The sequence below is a fragment of the Falco rusticolus genome, chromosome 10 (genome assembly GCF_015220075.1).
Source record: "Falco rusticolus isolate bFalRus1 chromosome 10, bFalRus1.pri, whole genome shotgun sequence".
Classification (NCBI taxonomy): Eukaryota; Metazoa; Chordata; class Aves; order Falconiformes; family Falconidae; genus Falco; species Falco rusticolus.
In genome coordinates this window covers 24,371,792-24,391,951 of record NC_051196.1, presented here as the reverse complement: position 1 = coordinate 24,391,951, position 20,160 = coordinate 24,371,792, and the positions used below count along the sequence as shown (strand labels likewise).

The following is a 20,160-nucleotide window of genomic DNA, read 5'->3' as shown; positions in this document are numbered from 1 at the left end:
AGAGCTGCTGCTTCAGAGGAGGAGGAGGCAGCGATGGTTGCCACAGCCCAGGATAAGCCTTGGCGAGCTGCAGGGGCTGCTTCTGCCTCGGCTCCTGCCCCAGCTCTCCGTTACCTGTGGGCGCTGAGCTCCGGCAGCAGCCGCAGGAAGGATACAGCACCGCTGCCCCTGCACCCAGCAGAGGTGGGTACCGCAGGGCTCAGTGTTGGGGCTGCATGTTGCACCTCTGGCCGTGTCTTTGGCCTCCTCGCTGCCTTGCACAGCGTTAGCTGGGGTTTTCCATTACCCAGGTTATCCGGTGCACTCTGGATAATGGAGAACTGATTGCACTTTATGGAGCTAAACATACTGTGCCTGAATTATTTATCTTGGAACATGCAGAAACAGGCCAAATTCCCAAGTGATGTGAGACAGCTCTTATAAGAAATGCAAGGGGGGCTGCAGAAGCTGCACTGGCAGGCACGCAAGAGCCGCACGGTTAGACCCTCACACATGCACATGTCACACGTGCTGAGATTCCTCCTGCCCAGGTGATTTATGTCCTGGAGGGTGTGGAGTGCTCAGGTGTGGGTGCTGGTCTGGAGCCTCATTTGTGTAACTGCACGAGGGCCCCTTCTGTGCCTATAAACCAAACCACTGTGACAGCACGTCCCCGAACGGCAGAGAAGGCAGCCCAAACTGACGGGTTAATGCAAATCAGGGGGTTCAGTGGGTTCCCACAGTTTTTCTCCTTCAGCTCTGGCCTCTGCAACCATCAACCCAGCTGTGCCCAGCCTGACAGCACCAGGCCTATATTGCACCAATAAAGCTGTGTCTATGCCCCAGATCAAATACACCCATGCATCTATCTGCTCTTGTACTTTTATTTTACGTGCAGCCACTTCGTTGCAATGGCTGGAGGTAAAGATTAAATTCCTGCCATTGCTTTCTTCCACCACAGCCACAGATGCAGCTCCTTCCAGCGCCGTTTCCCCCTCGGTCTGGTGCATGGATGTATCCCAGAATTTCTCCCTGAGCATTCCGGGGGTGCAGGGAGGCTGGGACACCCCGGGGATGATGGTGGTATTGGGGGGGGGGGGGGGGGGATAGCCCCAACCCTGACTGGGGGCCGCCAGGCCCCAGGTGCGCAGTGGGGGGGGAAATTGGGCGTTTTTCATAAGATGCACCTGCCGCTGCCCCTGCCCCTCCTTACCCCGTTGCTTCTCACTCCCCCATCCCTCTCCCCATCCCTCTCCCCATCCCTCTCCCCATCCCTCTCCCCATCCTCCCCTTGCCGCCCCTCTCTCCGTTTTCTTACCACCCCCCCACCCCCCCCAAAACGGGATGCGTTCCCTGCCCTTCCACTCCCACCTTCCCCCCCCCATCTCCCATCTCCCCCGTCCCTCGCCCCCCGCCCCCGGCCGTCCCTCTCCCCCCGCACCGCCTGCCTTACCCGCACTTTCGCTTTGCCCTCCGTTTCCCCGCCATTGGCCGGTTGCCCGCCGGCGTCCGCTGCCGATTGGAGGAAGCGCCCGTCCGTCAGGACAGGGTGCCCGCCCCGCGGCGCGGCGCGGGGAGCGCGGGGGCGGCGGCGAGCGGGCGGCGGCGGCGCGGGGCGCAGGTACCGCTACGGTGCGGGATGCGGGGGGCGCGGAGCGGGCACGCCGGGGGGAAGGGGGGGCTGCTCGGCCGAGCCCCCCCTCCCGCACACCCCCACGGCGGGACCTACCGGGCGGTGCCGCACGTGTCTGCGGGAGCGACGCGGGGAGCTCCGGGGAGGCGGGGATGGGCGCGGGGGGTGTTAAAGCCCCGGGATGGGGCTGGCGGCGAGGGTCGCGGCCGGGGTGAGCGGTGCGGGGCCCGGCGGCAGGCAGCGCTCCGGCCCCGGCGTGCGGGCTGTGGGGTGGGCTCGGGGGGCTGGTGGCAGGAGCGGGGGGTCCGTGCCGGGAAGAGCCCGTCTGGTGCCAAGTGGGGGAGGCGGGGAGAGGCACCAAAACAGTCACACTCCTTCAGATTTTCCATTTGCAAGACATCGCTGGTGATGCTTCACGACCGGTATTACTGTCTTGTAACTGAAATTGGTTAGGGCTGAATCACCGTGGTTTGGTTTTTTTTCCGGGTTTTTTTTTTTTTTTCCTTTTATCAAGACCTTGCCTTTCTATGGGGAATTAAAAAGATGCAGGGAAAAGGTGGGAAATAAGAAAAGCTAGTAAAGTGGCAGGGCAAAGTGATCCTTACAACAATTAGAAAGGATGCTGATGGTAAAATGGTCCCTGACTTGAGAGGGTGGGTAGGAACTGAAGTTGGAGAAGGAAGAGCTGGGATCACAGCACTTTCAGCACCTGACCTATATTCCTTTTACTAACCTATTTGTTCAGATGATACAAATCAAAACCAACGTTCTAATAAAAACGTGGTTTTTTGATTCTGAGAGCTCAAAAGGCACAAGCAGGCATTAATGACATGAGTTTCTTGTGTGAACATTTTATAGGCTGGTCGGTTTTACCAGGCAACACACTGCAAACATGAAGTTATCCCATTCTGGCACCTTTTTTTTTTTTTTTTTTTTTTGACTTCTGGGCTCCCACTTTCTGTCGTGCCACTTAGCTGTAAAAACACATATTAAATTAATATTTGAGGGGGGATGAACACAGAGGAGATCTTTAGAGAGGTATGCCGTGAGCGGTTGTAAACGTGAGAAAAAGAATGAAGAAATGATGAGACGGGGGGAGAGGGTTAGTCAAATAATGACAGGAAAAAAAATATTGTAGCTATTTATATGCAAAGAGGTCTAGTTTGCAGGCTACCGAAAATGATCGGAAGTGAAGCAGCAGCCCTGTGTAGCGGGCGAGTTGGGGGGACAGACCACAGCCACCTGCCCTGCTGTGACGTGCCAGAGCCACAATGGGCCACACCAGCCGGCCACAAGCCTGTCCAGGCGTGACAGTGTCCCCTGAAGCTCTGTGAAATAGCCACACCACTAATTCACCTTAACTTGCTCTACACGTGGGGAAAACCCACCAAGTGACAGTGGCGAAAAAGTTAAGCCTGACCCTGGGATGGTAAATGAGGTGGGAAGCAGCGATTCCTGCGAGGGCTAAATATCTTGGCCAGCAAAACCGGGAACTACCTGAGCAAGTGCTTACTAGGAATCCTTACGGAGATTAGAGATTTGCAGGCAAGTGGGAAGATGGGATCAGCCACTAACAAAAGAAATATCCACCGGCTTAGGGAGATCAGCATCCAGCTGCTCAGTGCCTCATGATTTCCAACCGTGAACTCCTCGAGGCAGCTTGAAGCTGGTTTTGAGTCTGTCTTTTGCAGCACGGACTGTGCTGGGGAGGATCCTGCTCTCCAGTTCGGGGCTTTATACCCCGCAGTAGCACAAAAAGGGAATCATGGCTCCGCTTTACTCTGCTTGTTTTGCTCAGTCCACCCCAAAAAGCATCACTGAGCACTTGTTTTGCTTTCCTTTATTTTAACTGAGCGTATCAAGCCCCACAACCTGCCTTTGCCTACGGGCTTGCTCCCAACCCACAGGAGAAGGTGCTCACGTGCCAAATTGCCAAATGTTCTGCTTTGCCATTTGGGTAAACCTCCCCTGGCCCCTTGAGCTGCTGCCTGTAAGTTGGTGACTCGGAGCCTGGGATATTCGCGTCTTGCAGAATCCCATTAATGCAACAGTGGACGGTGGAAAAGCTTTGCAAGACCCTGCAACTTCTTAGCAGAGCTGACAGCCTGTTGCTGGTGGGTTAGTGAGATGCTGAGCGGGATTTCAAGGGAAAGGCTGCCCCTTTGGATTTTATGCTTAATAACCCAAGGTCACTGTGTTAAAGCAGCGTGCAGGAGTTGTTCAGCGTGCGCAGGCTGTCTCGGCTGTGGGCTGCCCTGAAATGGGTCAGCGTTCTGGTCTTGGTTTCAATGGCTACCCTGAACTGTGTTGTGCTTCCCTTGCACGTTTGAAAAACATGTTATCTTGGCTGAGTGAGGGGCTGATCCTTGTGCAGAGAAGCAGAATCTGGGGGCGGTGACAGCCCAGAGCACGCTGGCAGGATCCGGGGCTGTGCCCGAAGGGTCGGTGGCAGCACGGCTCTCCCTGCCCCCAGGTTTCGGCAGGTTCCCCAGCTACCCCAACCCTCTCGAGATGCAAGAGCTGCTCCTACCCTGGAGCCACTCTCCTTTCCCTTTTCAAAACTGATTTATTGCTAGACCTCCCTACAATATAATTAGTTTTGTTCCGTCTTGGCCTTGAGTGACCTCCTGGTGCACGAGTGGTGATGCTGAACTGGAGGATTTGAGAACAAAGAGTTTCTGCAAACACTTTCTGGGAAAAATTCTCTGGGAGAGGTCAAGGACTTCATCTGGTTTATGAATCCCAGACAAAAGCATCCACCCTACTTTGGTAGCTGTGATGAGTGATTGTAGACAAGTGGGCCACTAACTTGAATAGATTTTGCATCAGACCCCTCATTGGTGCAGCAGAAAGCATGAGATGAGGCAGTGGAGTGTTTAATATTAATAGAGTAATGTTATTCTAACCTTAAATCTCTCTTCAGGCAGAAGTGCCCCTAAATCTAGGGTACTACTTACTGTGTTGCTGCTGTCAAAAATAATGTCATTCCACTTCTTAGACTGTAAATGAGCTTGAGCAATGGGAATATGTTAGTGGTGGGAAATACTCTATTGTTCGCCTCGTTTGGCAAAGTGCTGAGCCTTTCCAGAAGTTTTAGAAATTCTTGGAGCAGTGAAGGCACTAGTCCCATTTCTTCTCTTGTGCTGTTGCACTGACACGTGTATAGTTCCACTAAAACTGAATTTGATTGCTGTTGTTAATGGATAAAGTGTATTGCTGTATGGCATCAAAAATCTCTAGTCATTTGAATTCTCACAGCTTGGCTTGGTTGCTTCAAGAAGAAAATGCAATGCTGACAAGCTTTGTTTAACTGTCGTCCAGGGGTTTGAAGGAGTTAGGGACTCATTTTCATATTGAGAAAGCAAGACCAACCACTTTTCTCCATCCCCCCCCTCCCCCACCCCCCAAAAATACCTTGACTTTGCAATGTTCCTGGCTGGAAAAAATCCAAGAAAAAGTACTTTTTGGCACTTTTATAGCTATGGTTTCATATTTGTGAATTCAAGTGCCTTGGGTATGCTATGAGATAGGAGTTTGTTTTTCTAGATGGCATTAAGATATTAAAAAACAAAAAAGATTCTAGAGTTCCTAATAAATGATACCAACCCACAACACAAATAAAAAGTCCCCAAAACATCTGAAGGACATGGACTCTTTCAGATTTTCTGTTCTTTCATATCCTCTCCTTGGAAAACTGCATCAATCTTTGTAGCTTATCATATAAATCAGATTTGAAAATGTAATTCAAGATTTGTTTTGCTTTAAAAGCCCCGTAGAAAACAGAAGCTCAGCCCTTGTCCTGGCTGCAAGCTGGAGCAGCTGCAAGGCTGCTCTGCTTTGCCTTAGCTGGAAGGGCTTGCTAACGCCTTCCCCCATGACTGATCTGATCCTGCGCCACTTCAGCATAATCCAGGATGGGGAAGATGCCATGGAGCTTTATGTTAGCATAAGAATTCCCCCAGAAAAGGGATTTCCTCACAGTGCTTTCAAAGCAACTTTATGGTTGTCTTTGTATTGCTGGGTGGATTCAGTCTCGTGGAGGATTTAGATCCTTCGAGCCAGATGTGGGTCTTGTTTACAACTGAATTAGCCTTTTCTGGAGTCCGCCATAACCTTGCTTGACCTGTGATCCCTTTGGTGTTGCGTATTTTCCTCTTACTTGGCAGCAAACCTTTGAAAGAGTTTTTTAAGATGCTGAAGAAACTGGATTAGAAGTGAAAAGTGGGCATCCAGCCTGTGGTCTACACTGACTACGTCTCCCATCTTCTTGTTTTAAAATAATTTAAAATTTAAAATACTGCCTTTTTTCAATAAAAAAAAAAAAAAAAGATTTCTTCGCCTACCACCACAAGCCAGCTGATTTTTATTGCCTTGAATTACCTTTTACTTTCTGTGAGCAACCTCAAGAACCCCGCTTGAATGCCTTGTGTGAGCAAACCCTGCTCACGAGTAAGCTGCAGTGGGTGGGATCAGGCCCATCATTTCTTAGAGTACCTTGATCACAAATCCACCCTCAGTGACCACGTTCAAGCTGATAACCAAGAGGGAGGTTATCCTGCCGTGCCCGTTTCTCCTGGCACCTTGCTGGGGGCTGTGGGATGCAGGCAAGTCCTCACCAAGGACAATTAAAAAGTTTCTGAGGCAGAAATGGAAACCCCGCTGTGCTGGTGGGTGGAAGCAGGGATCCCTTGAAGGCAGTTTGCAGATTTTTCAGGTGAATCTATCCTCTAGTGGCAGCTGTCTAAGGCCATGATTCCTTGCATGCGGGAAAAGGGGAGGTGGGGGTGGGTACAGAGTAGAAGCCATCACCCCATCGCACATGGACAGCGATCCCCTCTGAGTCGCAGCAGATGTTCTGCGTTGGCAACGGGCACGTTATCAGCCTGTTTATTCGTTTATCTCAGGAAGAAACACCATTTGGCAGCAATTTGCTGCCTGGCAGTAAGAACGAATGGCTGGTGAGAGGCGTGCGCGGCTTGCAAACCATGCGGTGCCTGTGCGTGCCCCTTCTCCATGCGTTAGCCTGTGCGTTGATGTGTGCGTATGGGGCTGCTGTTTCACACCGAGCTGGGTTTCTTACAGGGGCCTGTTAATGCAGAACGGTATTGCTCTAGCGTGCCAGCATCTCTCAAAGGAGTCGGTGGAGTCTCACCTCTTTCGGTCAGGGGGGATTTTTATTTACTTGGGTGCAGCCAGCCCTGGAAGGAGCGGGCAGCCGAGGACAGCACAGCCGAGGTATACCTGCCCATTGGCAGCCGGTTGTGCCTTGAGATTTTCAGTCCTTTCTAGACGAGCTGTTTGCTGTAACCGCTGGAGGAACCTGCAGCACAAGGGCTCGCTGCTGAAATATATCTGAGGTTTCTAAGGAAGGTGTTGTTTCAGCTTGGCTTCTCCTGCCCATCCTTGGTGGCAGTGGTCAGCAGCCCTGCATACTGCCAGCGTGCTGATCTCATCCCTTCTGGGTTTGGGTTCCTACCCTTGCTGTCACTGTAGCTTGTGATTATGGTACTGGTTTGGGATTTTTGTGTTCAACAGTGAAGAGAAGTCACCCCTTTGAAAGCGCCCATCGTTTCCCCTTGATTACACAATAGGGACATGCCTTCTTCAAAGAAATCCCAAAATATACGATGATGTTTCAAGATCTAGGGTGTTGCGTGATCACATGCAAATTAACGGCAAGCTGATGTGTTTTTTCTAAGTGGATGAAATGCGATGAAGGATGGGGCTTTTGTTTAGCTCCTCTTTGCAGGGCAGGTGGGGGAGTACTTGGTGTTGGGAAACTTAGAGGCTGCAAGCACCATCAGACATCCTACAGCTGCATGAGCCGGGGCACTGATCTTGTCCGAACTCCCTTGTACCACGTCAGGTTTGTGCTGAAAGGGTTAATTTTTGCACCATCTGGCTTTGTGCTAGATCAAATAGTGTTTGTGTTGTGGTAGCCAATGTGAGGCCAGAATAAGCTCGGGGTAATATGCTTGGCTAATCCAACAGAAATATGATTATGTGCCTGTTCTTGCTACAGATCATATCTGCAGTAATGTGTGATTTAGTGACACACCAAATAGTGATTGTGGAGACATGGGAGAGGGCTTGAGGGCTGCAACACCTCCCCTGTGCAGACAGGCGGAGAGAGCTGGTGGGGCTCAGCCTGGAGAAGGCTCTGGGGAGACCTTACAGCACCTGCCAGTACCTAAAGGGGCTGACAAGAAGCTGGAGAGGGGCATCTACGAGGGCCTGTAGCGACAGGACAAGGGGGAACGGCATTAAACTGAAAGGGTAGGTTTGGATGAGGTATAAGGAAGAAATTCTTCCCTGTGAGGGCGGCGAGGCGCTGGCACAGGCTGCCCAGAGCAGCTGGGGGTGCCCCGTCCCTGGCAGGGTTCAGGGCCGGGCTGGACGGGGCTGGGGGCAACCTGGGCTGGTGGGAGGGGTCCCTGCTCAGGGCAGAGGGGTGGGACTGGATGGTCTTTACAATTCTTTCCGACCCAAACCATTCTAGGATTCTATGGCTTGAGGGCTGTAGATAACCTGAATGTGATGATCTCCTTGCAGCGGGCAACAGAGACACAATAGGAATGTCTAACTCAAATTAGGTACTTAACTTTAAACAAGTAATTAAGAGAGAGAAATCCCAGTCTTAATGCAGGATGACTTCCTAGGGAGTCACCTGTGACGTAGAAATCAGGGTCATTTAACTTTGCATTTTGCATGCTGTAGTGACTTCCTAGGTGCTAATCTGAGGTTAAGTGAAAATGAACAGCTGGAGTTGTACCGTATTTTGCAAAATGTCCTGTTTCAAGCAGCAAGTTCATTGAAGTGCTGTCTGGGAGGCTGCGCTGTTCCTGTGCTTGGCAGGAATCTCAAGACTAATACCTAAGAGGATTAGAGGGCATCGCTGAACGTTAAACAAGATCCAGGCTAAGCGGTCTGCACCATTGAGTTTGTGCTCCAGGGGCTGTGCAGGGAAGCTGTTACTTGCTGATCTGGAAAAAGAGTGGGCTTGTGTGGGAAACGCTCTTCCCTCAGCTGAATCCTTCCTGTAGTTTCTGTGTCCCTCAGGCCTGACGCAGTGTTTCCACCCTCTGCCCATCTCACGGGCTCATGTGCCCTTGTGCTCGCTGAGGATGCCAACTGTTGCAGGGGATGCTGATGATCAGCAAGTTTCTTCTTCTGTGATGCATTTAGCTCTTCTCATGTGCTCCCTTCAGCTCTGTGTTGTCTGGTTGGAGAGGGAAAGGGGTGGGCATCCAGCCCACCAACGTAGGGTTGAGCTGGAGAATTTGTCATAGAAACCTCAAGCTAAAGGCTGTTGTTGGCTGCTGGAGCAGTATGACCTTGTGGTACGTGATTTCCCCCTGAAAATCCACTTACTGTGCAGAAGAGGGGTTGGAAGGCAACCTTGTCTCAGGAAAAAGTGAAGTACTAGGTAATTTGGATGTTGATCTCCAACCCCCTTTGTGGAAAGGATACATGGAGGCTGTGCCCCCTGCAACATCCCTCCCTTTGCAGCATGGCAGCGTGCCCCAGGGTTTCGTATAGATTTCTTCCCATGCTATGGCAGGAATCAGGGTTTTAAGGTTTGTATTTCATCTCCAAATATTGATCTATTTGATTGATTTGAAAGGAAAAAGGCATTAAGACCCCCTGAGGGAATGGTGCCTCGCAGTCTGCACTAGCACAGGCATGGCAGGTGTTCTAAGGAAAAAGAATGAGTGTGGAAATGTGCGCGTTTCTTTAGGTGTGTGGAATGGTTGACAGTAGAAAGGAGGGTAGTGGTCCGAGTTAGGGTATAAATAGTCCTGACTCCAAGCACAATTGTGTTTCTGCTTTTGCTCTTATGATCAAGCCAAAAGTGGATTCCTGATACCCTGCAAGAGGAGTGCAGCTTGGTGTACTGCATGAATCGGTCATTCAGTGGAAGTTAAAAAAAAAAAAAAAAAAAAAAAGCCAGATGAAGGAGGTATCTCAATGAAAAGGCTGTTATCCAGCAGTGATGCAAGAGAAAAGCCTGTGAAAAGGCTTTGCTGCTCCAGCAATGACTGTTGCCCTCTGTTTAGGAGAAGGATGCAGAAATTTTATCAGCACACCACCTACAGTGGAAGGGCCTCATGTTATTTGTGCCAAATCCATCTTTTTGTGGTAAGGCTTCCACAGAGTTTCATGGTATCATTTCCTCTGGATTTCCCTTTTTTGTTTTTGCCTTCATAGTGATGAAACCAGGGGTATGAAAAAGACTAAGTTCTCTTTTGAGAAGAAATGATGAAGAGATAGAAAAAGTGAACCATGGTAGATGACAGCATTATTCTGTTATATTTACCCTGTAGTCAGCATCCTTGCATTGTGTAACACAGGATGTTGCATTTTTTGGCATTTTTATTGCTTCTATCTTTAGAAGCAGCAAAGAATTGTGTCTTGTATTCTTCATTTGGGTTTTGCTCACTTTGTTTTATATATCATAGAGGTTTTGCCTGAATCTGTATCTTCTGCATGGCAACAAAGAAGGGATAGCTATAGGAACTAACTGGTAATTGGGAAAAGCTGACTAATGGCTCATGCAGAAACGTTATCCTGAATATTGAATGCCCTTAAACAGGTTGTAAGAATCTAAATGATGGAAAATAACGCCATGCTGTGGGCAAGACTAGATGTTGGGAAAGTGCTGGTGGTGTGTCCGCGTTGGAAGAGGCACAGAGACACCAGCTCTGTGGGCAGTAACAGTGGCTGGAGAGCACGGTGCTGTGCCAGCGCGAAAGCCTTCTCACTGTTCATCAAACTTATGGGTAGGAAAAAGATGTTAAAGCAAGAGTGACATGAGGGAGAGGGAGCTGGGTATTATAGCATAAAAGAACCTTTTGTCTTGTTAATCTTTTGCTATGACAAAATATAGCAGTCCAGTTAAATCTGCTTTGTGCGTTGGAGCTGCAGGTTTTTAAAGATGGTCTAAGGCAGCTGCAGCCAATTGTATTTGCACAGATAAGCTGGAACAAATAAGTAAGCACAGAAAATCTGGGTAGATTTATCTTCAAAGCATTTTCAAACAGCTAATTGAAAATTATCCAAGCCACCTTCCTGATTTCTCGCATATTATTGCATTAATTTGCTGGCGAATGGGAAGTGCTTGGAAAACACAGAAAGGATTTGTGAGTGCTAAGCTTTACTACTTGGAATTTATTTAATTATAAATGTGTACTTGCTCATGTGATAATTTAAAGCCAATTTCTACTGCTGCCTTCCATGCTTCAGACTCCAGTGGGACTAAGCACACAAACCCACGTCTCCAACATGAGGGGTGGGCCAGGGCATTGCCGCTGCCCCCTGCACTTCAGCTGGCCCTGCAGCACTGCTGGCGAGCACAGGAGCACAGTGTTGGGTGCATGGCCAGCTGCCTGCTCCTTAGGTGTGTTTCTCATTCCTGAAACGTTTCCATGTGTGCAGGACAATGGCGTTCCTGTAGGAATTGCTTACAAAAGGCTCCAGGCTGGTCCCGAGGCTGCTCCTGGCAACAGCAGCATCCTCTGTATTGCTGAACCAAAGGGATGCTTTTTAAAAGCATGCTAAAAAATGCAAGGTTCACACTTTGTGTGAGATGGCTAAAGTTCCTCAGCTGCCAGGAAAACAACTCAATGTTGCACATGAACAACCTGATCACCCCATGCTTTATCTCCCTTTAACTGAACCAGCACCCTGAGGACAAGCCCTGTTCACAGGACTGGGACGTGGGTTTATCTCACTTCTGGGAGACTTCCTCACTCCTAAACCAGCAAGTGGATTACACTTGATCCATAGGGTGTTTATCAGCCATGACAGAAGTAATACTGATAATCCACTGATGCCAAACTACCCAAGAAAAATTTAGAATGAGAAATTAAATGTACAAACCTAGATGAATTTGTCCCTTTCTGGAGTAACATGATCTTGCTACTGGGATGTGGACTTTCCCAAATTCAACATTATTTGTTTGGCGAGGTTGGGCTGACTCACGTGTCAAGGAGAATAACTGAGGCTGCCCCGCGCAGCCACCAAGCATTGCCGGGGGCTGCTCCTCCCTGGTTTGCAGTACACTTTCTCATCATTTTTAATCCCTCATTCCTTTTCCTTAGCAAATATCTCCATGTGTGCCATAGAATTGAAAAAATGATTAAGTCTGCTCATAAACCGTAAACCGTGCTCAGCTATGGAAAGCAGAAGTTATGAATAGATGTTATTTGCCACAATAATGCCCTATAAAAGTCAAGAACCATAGAATAAAAGGGAAGATTAACTATTATTGGGCATGCTTCAGCAAATAGGATTATTTTGCATGTCAGTTATGAGTTAATTTGTAACATTAATCTAATCACAGTCCTTGGCGGAGACACTGTGACTGGTCCTGTGACTTTTTAAATGATCACCTGATGAAAAGCTTGTAAGTTTTACTATTGATTTAATGCTAAGTATTGGGGAGGGGGGTAGTCTACAGATTTCATCACGAAATACAAATCATACACTTCCATTGCCTTGCTACTTTTGTTGTGTTGACGTGGTGATGTTGGCAGTCTGGAAGCAGCTGCACAGTGAGAAAAAAAAAAGAGTTAAAATCTTGCAGCAAAATGAGTAAATCTATAGCTGTGAGATAATAGCATTGGGACTGATTCAATGTAAGCAAGAAATCACCAGCTGAGTCATTAAAAAGAGAGATGAATGGGAAGCAATAAATGGATGGCTTAGATGAATAAGAATGATTAGGAAATGCGTGAAGTTGGTTGGGTTTTTTTCCCTAAAGATTGTATTTTGTCCTCTGAAGTGCCATATGGCTCCTCTGAAAGTGAACATTCCCAGTGGATGTGTCACTGCCAGTTTATAAATACTTTGGGGTGAGAAGAGCCTGGTGGACAGCAGCGAGCAGGGGTGGGCTTCCAGCCCACAGCACATGGGCACAAGTCGTTAGCCCAGGGCCATCGGGGAGGTGGCCAGGACGTGGGCTCTGGGGGCAGAGAAGGCTTCTGTGTGTGGGGAAACATCTGCTGCTTGGGGGAGAGGCTGGCTGATTTCTTGGAAATGTTTCACCCTGTGTTTGCTGTTAAGTAGAGCTTGGAGGTGACCAAAGCTGAAGGGGAGGATGGTGTGACCACCTGGTTTTCAAGGAGTTTTCTTCTGCTTCAAGGAGAAAAAAACTTTAATGAAAAGATGTAGTCTCTTTCCTGACCCATGAAATAGCAAAATATCAATATATGTTCATGAAGTGTCAAGGGAGATATCCCAGTGCTGGTAAAGAGGCAGTAGGATTGTTTCCTCCAGGGTCAAGGTGTGCCACTTTGGGAGCCTTTGGCTCCTGCTCTCAGCAGCTAACTCACAGAGGTGGGCTTTTTCGGTCTGCAGAAATCCGTGATAGCAAACTCAGTCCCCAGCCAAGCAACCTTCTTTACAGGCTCAGTCAAATGTAATGTCAGGCTTATGTTTGATACGGAAAGCGTGCAGCTGAAGTCACCCAGCTGCTGTGCAGGAGGCACGGTTGATTTACACGAACGTGAACATTTCCACCCCTTAGAGCCTGATCCAGTACTTGATAATCACTTCTGACCTTAATAAAGTTGGAGTGCTAAACCAGTCTTATTTATTGTTTCCAATATTGCATCCAAAGACAAGGAAACAGATTTAAAGCTCTAAGAGTCATAAGAACATTGGAGGGACAAAAAAGTGGAAAAAATACAGCCTTGCTTCCAAGGCATTAACTTTTTTGTGCCAACACATTGCAACAGTCTGTCTCTGCAGCAAAATTTCAATCCCTGCAGTTAGTGTTTTGCATTTACACATCAAAGTTACCCTGTGCTGCATTCGGCCAGCTAAAGTAGAAGTTACCTGAAGGAGTCTAGGGTGGACCTGGCAAGCAGTGCCCCTCTGGCTGCCAGCTCCCCCTGCCCCTGCGCTGTCATCAAATTCCTACTAAAATCTGGACCCTGGAATATTCTGCACACTCCGTTCCCCAGACAGGGTAATTGAGATGGAATTATTTGCCAACAAAAGGTGGGTCCTATTTGTTTAACTTGCCTTAAGGACCAGACCTGGCTGTTTAAAATTTGCTTACGTGTGTGGTCAGCCCTCTGCCCTTCTGGGGTGGGAGCAGGACCTTAGTGCTGCTCTGAGCATCACGTTCTGCCAAGTCCTCCTGCCCTGGCACCAGCAAGAGCTGCCAGTACAGGGCAGCGCACTGGTGCTCGTGCACGTGATTACCTACCAGCCAAATGTCAGTAAGTTTTTCCAGAAACACACAGGTGAGTATTCACTTCTTCACCAAAGGCTGCAATATTCCCCGGTTACAACCATCTGAACACAGTTCACTTTATTGGGGAAACAAATGCCCTTTTGTCCTGTTCCCTGCTGATGAGGCTGATCGATCTCTCAAAAGTTTTTATAGGAACGTCTTGAACTGATAGTGGCAAAAAAATACTGGGAAATACAGGATGCTTTGAGGCTGCTCTCTAAGAAAACAGTGCTTGCCGCGCATTTGTTGTGAATTGAAGACCTCTGTTCAAGGGAGAACCTTACTGTTTTCATCATTTGTATTTCAGCCAAGGCATTTGAGAAAACATACCCTCGGTTGCTGGCACGATCAGGTGCTGCAGTACACCGGAGCCGGTTGGGAGAAGGCAGTCTGCATCAGTAATCAGGTTAGAGTCAGCTGCCTCTGCCCTCCAGCTCGCTCTGAAATGGCACGTAGTCTAATTAGTTGTAGAAAGGATTTTACTGAATAGCTGTAAACAGATCCGAGGGCTTGGAATAAAATCAATCTGACTGTGGAAACTTTTCAGGATAATTATAAACTATTATTGGCAGAGTGTGAAAGAGAGACCAAAGGACTTTTAGCAGTGGGAAACTTGTAGCTGTGCACGGTGTTCTCTGCGGGGGGAAGGAGAGGGACGGAGGTGAGGGTCTTGCTGTCGAACCAGGGGCTTCTTGAGAGGAGGGCTAAGGGGCTTCAGATGGCAGGGAGACTGCCTTTAGAGGTGGTTGTTTGGGGTTTTTTTTAGTGCTCTGGAATGTTTTGTTCTTTTCTATAATGTTCATGTTGCCCCGATAACCGAGGTACCAAGGTACCCCATGGTGGAGGGTATGCAGCCAGCTGAACTGCACAGCGGCGTGCTAATACTTCATGAAAAAAGCAAACAGAAAAAGAAAGGAGCAGGTTTTGAGCATGGTTCTATAAAAGGCACATGTGAAAATTCTCTCTTTACAGATCAGAGCGGTCCTGGCTCAGACCTTCACCATCTCCCTACGGATGTGAGCGCCGAAAATTGCATCTCCCGGATCAGCAGGTCCTCACCGCCCCACAAAGCCATCCTGGCCACCAGCCCCACCTCGACCTGCCAAGGCTCCGTGTTCCCCTTCATGGCAATGCCACAGAATTCAACTGCAGAGAATGGCTTTTGTTTTGCTCAGACACTCGACTTCTCCTGCCCATCCCCTCCTCCCTGCAAGCCCGGCCGGACCTTCGATGCCTCAAGCGGGCGGGAGCCCCGCGGCACTGCACTGAGCAACGGCACCGCATCCTCCGGCGCACGCAGCCCTGCCGACTCGTGCGCCGAGCCCCTCTGCTCCGCCACCCCAGGGGACGAGGAGACCCAGTTCAACGAAGGGATTAAATATGTGTCGGCCGAAGGGGAGGAACTGGCGTGTGGCTGGGGGGGGTTCACCCCCAGATGCTTGCAGCTCTGTAACACCTCTAAGGGCGTCTTGTTCTTCCTCTGTGTGGCCTCCTTCCTGCAAGGCATGACAGTGAACGGCTTCATCAACACGGTCATCACTTCCATCGAGCGACGCTTCGACCTCCGTAGCTACCAGAGCGGGCTGATCGCCAGCTCCTACGACATCGCGGCATGCGTCTGCTTGACCTTCGTCAGCTATTTTGGAGGAAACGGCCACAAACCGCGATGGCTGGGCTGGGGCGTGCTGGTCATGGGCTTGGGCTCCCTACTCTTCGCCTTGCCCCACTTCACCACGGGACAGTACGAGGCACATTCGGCGGCGGAGGTGGGCGTCTGTGGGGGAAACCAGAGCCTGCCCTGTGCCCAGGCTGCCTCCAGCCTCTCCAGCTACAGGTTCGTCTTCATGCTGGGGCAGTTCCTGCACGGGATGGGAGCCACGCCACTCTACACACTCGGCGTCACCTATTTAGATGAAAACGTCAAGACTAACTACTCCCCTGTGTACATTGGTGAGTTGAGCTGGAGGGGCAGCTGGAGCCCGTGAGCCGGGCGATGGGCAGGAGAGCTGCTCCGTCTGCCTCGGCACCGGACAGGGCACACTGAGCAGCTGTAGGAGAGGTGCTCCCAGTCTTTTGTTCCTGATAATGGACAAGGTGGTAATCAGAGGGAAGAGGCAGCTGTTGGGGAGGTTTTGATTATTTACAGGCAGGAGCTGTTAAGTGCAGCTGGGTGTTTTCCCCCCCCACAAGCCATGCCTCGCAGATCAGGGGGTGCCTCCGGCTCCCAGCACGGGGCCAGCTGGAGAGAGCCCCACAGCCTGCCCCAGTGCATGGCATTAGCATCTCTGGCAAACAGCCATGAGGCCATACTCAGTCCATGCAAGGGGGCATCACCCCTTAGTGCCACAGCACAGCAGGGACAGTCGCTGGGCTGCTCAGGTGCTGCTGGTGCAAAGCACAGCTAAGAGGCTGGGCTCGCTCCTCTGCTCTCTGTCGCTGATCGCTTAGCAATTGCCAAATGCTTGCAGTCCTATTTGGTGAAAATACTAAAAGGGACAACCTTTTAGCAATTCCAAAATTTAGCAGTCTGCCCATGCTGTTGGATCAGAAGGCTGGGCAAGGAGAGGAGGAGATCAGCAAGCGGATGATCTCTCCACAGCAGCAAACCAGAATAAGTGCCAGTGGTGCCATGATTAGCACAGACCCCTCTGCTGTCTATAATCCATTGCATATTGTCAGCGGGTCATGCCGGCGGTCAGGATGTGGCAGCGGGGCCAGCTACAACCCCGCTAAATATGGTTTTCCACTGAATCAATTTTGCCTGCCCTATGCTATAAAAGTTCCCAGGATGGATGCAGAAGTTTCCCTGGGACATAAATGGGAGATGAAACTTGTTAAAACTGTCTGGCTTTGTTTCTCAGTGGCTTAGGGAGAGGGGGACGGGGCGACAGGAGGCTGAGCATCCTGGATCCGGGAGGGAACTGGGCTGCTGCGGTGGGGCGGAGGATGCTGGGCACCAGCAGCTCTCCACAGCATCCCTGGCTGAAGCGCTGCTATTTGTCTCACACTGCTTGTTTTCCCTTTCAGCTGTTTTCTACACTGCTGCAATCCTTGGGCCTGCAGCGGGTTATCTGGTAGGAGGAATGTTTCTAAATATTTATACTGAAATTGGCAGAGAGTAAGTTGCTAAAAAATAATCTTGTTCCTTTTCCTTTATGCTATATGTTTCCTTTGGGCTAAAAAAAAAACAATCTGGAGAAATGACCCGGTGGCTGGGTGGAAACGTGCCCATGGCATTGAGCGGTGTTTCTGCGGGGGGGCTGAGGCTGGAAGGGTGGCTTGCATTAGCGCTGTTTCTAGAAGAAAATTGCTGACGAACCTGTCAGCTTAAATCCTTCCTCACGCTGCACTGCCTGTGCTAATGAGGCTATGAGCAGCAGGTGAATTGTTTGAATGAGTTCCCTGATGAGGCAACGCTACCAGCAGTGCTGCTCATCCTCCCGGTCGTCCAGCCAGGATGCTTAGTCCCTCCTCCCCTTTTAGTTTTTGTAATTTATCCTGAACTCCTTACAGGCTCTTTGGCAGATGGATGGGTTGAAAAGGGGGAGTGGGTTTCCAGGGGAAGGAGTGGGTTATGTCCACCAGTTTTCTGGCAAAGGGTGGCTCTGGGGTGAAACAAGGATTGTAGCAACCCCCAAAGCACAAATGAAATGGGGAGAAGCAAATACGCAAGATGGAGATTAAAGGGGAATTAAAGGATGTAATTTCCCAGGCTCGTTGAGTGCGGTGCTCTCTGGTAAGGCAGGCAGTGCTGCGGTGTGGCGGGGATGGTGGTGGATGTGGCATCCCCAGCAGATCACCATGGGAGAGGCCAGAGCTCAGTTTAATTCGCTGACGTCCCCCCCCATGTCCCCCGCCAGCTCAGTGAGAGGCATGCCGAGCTGTCCCGCTCCGTTCCAAACCGCCACCTCTCTCCCTTGTGTCCTTTGGCTGTTTCTTACAGGATCGACATCACCCCGGAGAACACGCTGTGGGTGGGAGCATGGTGGATCGGCTTCCTCGGGGCCGGAGCAGCCTCCCTCCTCATCTCCATCCCCATCCTGGGGTACCCCCACCGCCTCCCAGGTACACGCTGCGGGAATCGGGGCTGGGACTGCACGGTGCTGACACACGCCTTGGGGCTGGCATCCTTGCGCGTGTGTGTGGCTGGGGACGCAGGGTAGAGAAAGAGCTTCCAGGGCTTATATTTTAATTCCTACATGGATTTCACCCCTGCAGCTTTCCAGCTGCCTCCTTCCCTGCTCCTGCCTTGCAGCCATTGGCAGAGGGAGGATGTTGCGTTGCATTTTCACGCTGCAAATCCACCACTTGGGTGGCATCCGTATCTCATGTCTCACATGCTCCTCGTTCCCATTTGCCTCTCATTTTCAGGATCCCAGCGGTATATCGTTATGAGGGTGTCAGAGGCTCATCAGCTAAAGGATGGGAGCCACAAAAAAGCATCGGATCCAGACTTTGGGAAAACAGTTAAAGATCTGCCTCGGTGAGAAAACTGCCCCATGCCTGAGGTTCAGGGAGCCCTCCCCAGGGGCGGGAGCAGTGGGCCCAAACTGAGCTTGCTTTCTGTGATGCTAGCTAAAAGATTTTGCCCATCTTCAAAGATAGCAATGATGCTTCCTTGCAGGGGAAGTTGCAAAGTGCCTGGTCCTGTCAGTGGCTGGGAGCTCTCAGCAAATGGGCTGAACAAGAAATTGTGCTGGGGACCGCGTGGGAGAGCAGGGGACAAGTGGCTGGTCCTGTCCGTGTTTTTCAGAAGCTCACGTCCACGTGTGAAGATCCACCTGCAGTCATATGCAGCGTGTGGAGTTTCACAGAGTGGCTTGGTGCCAGCCTTCCAGTGGCAGGAGGTGCACAGGCAATGCCCCCCATGCCCTCTCCACAGCAGCATTAGTTCCTCCAGTCTGCTTGTGTCTGGCTTCACCTGGTCCAGTCAGGTGTTGTCCAGGGTCCTCTCCTCTCCTCCTCCATCTCCATCCCCGTCCCTTCAGGGCTTTGCTTCCTTTATTTTTCCTTTTGTTAGATCCCTGTTTTCTCCTTTTAATGAGAAGAGAGGAAACAAAACTCACAGCTCTTACAGCTCCATTCCAAATCCAGGGAACAAGATATCCTGCACTGTAGCTTTCAGTTCCCTTTGTCTTTTATTCTTAGTTTCCTTTTTTTTTTTTAATGTTGCCTTTGCATCTTCCAGCCACCTTTTATGTGTAACTATTTCTTATCTCTCCTGCAAAGCAGTGACAGAGCAGTGTGCTTCATCTCAGGGCTGCTGCTTGGCTGGGCTGTGGGCGAGCGTGCTGGCACCAGGGGCGGGTTGGTAGGAAATGGTTTAAAGGGATCCTGGGTAGGAACATGCGAGTGGCCAAAATAAAATGCGGTCTTTTAACCTGGAAATATTTGCTGTGGATCTTTGAAATCTTTTGTGTTTTGGTTTTTGGTTGTTTTTTTTTTGTGTGTGTTGAGTTTATATTTAAATGGAGGGCAGGGGGTGAGGTGCCGCTTTATTTGCAGCTTGTGTTTAGCTGGTGTGCAAGCTTTGGATGTTGCAGAGATACCTGGGTACCAATCCCTTTTGGAGCTCATAGTCAATAAGGGGATTTTTCTTTTTTGTATTTCTCCCAGGATCTTTTTGAGGAAGGAGTTTGCATCCATGTGTGATGGCTGCCCCATGCAAAGGCAAACATTCGGTGTTGCCAAACCCCGTGCTGCTGCCAGCAGTTACGTCTGAACTTGGGTTGGGGTATTTGCCTTTGTGCTGGCAGAGGGGGATTGAAGCAGGTGCTCGTTACGGGGCTTTTCAGCAGCAGTCAGCCTGTGTTGGGTCAATGCAACTACTCACACTGGTTTGAAATTCTTGGAGACTTTGTAGGAAGTTTACCAGGGGTTAAGGCAGCTTTACGAAGAATATTACGTTGAACAGATTTCAGTACTGTTATTAAATGGCATTCTTGACTGGGTGCCATCTTCCGAGGTCATGGCTTATTCTCCACACGGAAATTAAATTCAAAACCTGCATTTAAATAATGATAAGGTTATGACTAAAACCAACACAAACAGGGTAGCAGAGAGGGATGAAATCCAGTGGTTGGTGCTGTTCTTGCCTATCTGGAGCAAAGCTCCCACTGTTTCTCAGTGAGGACTGGCTGACTGCAGGTACGGAGGCAGTCCTCCTCCGGGAGCATCTTCTTTCACCCCTCATTCCTGAAGAACAAATACCTAAAGGTGGGCAACTCACATCAAACAGTTCAGATCAGTCCAGTCCTTAGTGTGCTTTTCGTTTGAAAGCAAAAACCTAACAGACTTTTGTGTTCCC

The 20,160-nt window shown here is 49.9% G+C and overlaps 1 protein-coding gene across 2 annotated transcripts in view; it reads left to right on the top strand.

The window, feature by feature from the left end:
• Positions 1-1,567: 1,567 nt before the first annotated feature.
• The window catches only part of SLCO4A1 (solute carrier organic anion transporter family member 4A1), a 28,607-nt gene continuing 10,014 nt past the window's right edge, over positions 1,568-20,160 (top strand). The window contains exons 1-5 of one of the 2 annotated variants that reach the window (XM_037403193.1): positions 1,568-1,600; positions 14,826-15,803; positions 16,881-16,971; positions 17,797-17,918; positions 18,225-18,336. In XM_037403193.1, coding sequence (XP_037259090.1) covers positions 14,978-15,803; positions 16,881-16,971; positions 17,797-17,918; positions 18,225-18,336 — 1,151 coding nt within the window. In that variant the 5' untranslated portion in view covers positions 1,568-1,600; positions 14,826-14,977. Of the gene's footprint in view, positions 1,601-14,463; positions 14,515-14,825; positions 15,804-16,880; positions 16,972-17,796; positions 17,919-18,224; positions 18,337-20,160 lie in introns of those variants that run through there. The other variant, XM_037403192.1, reaches the window with a different exon arrangement.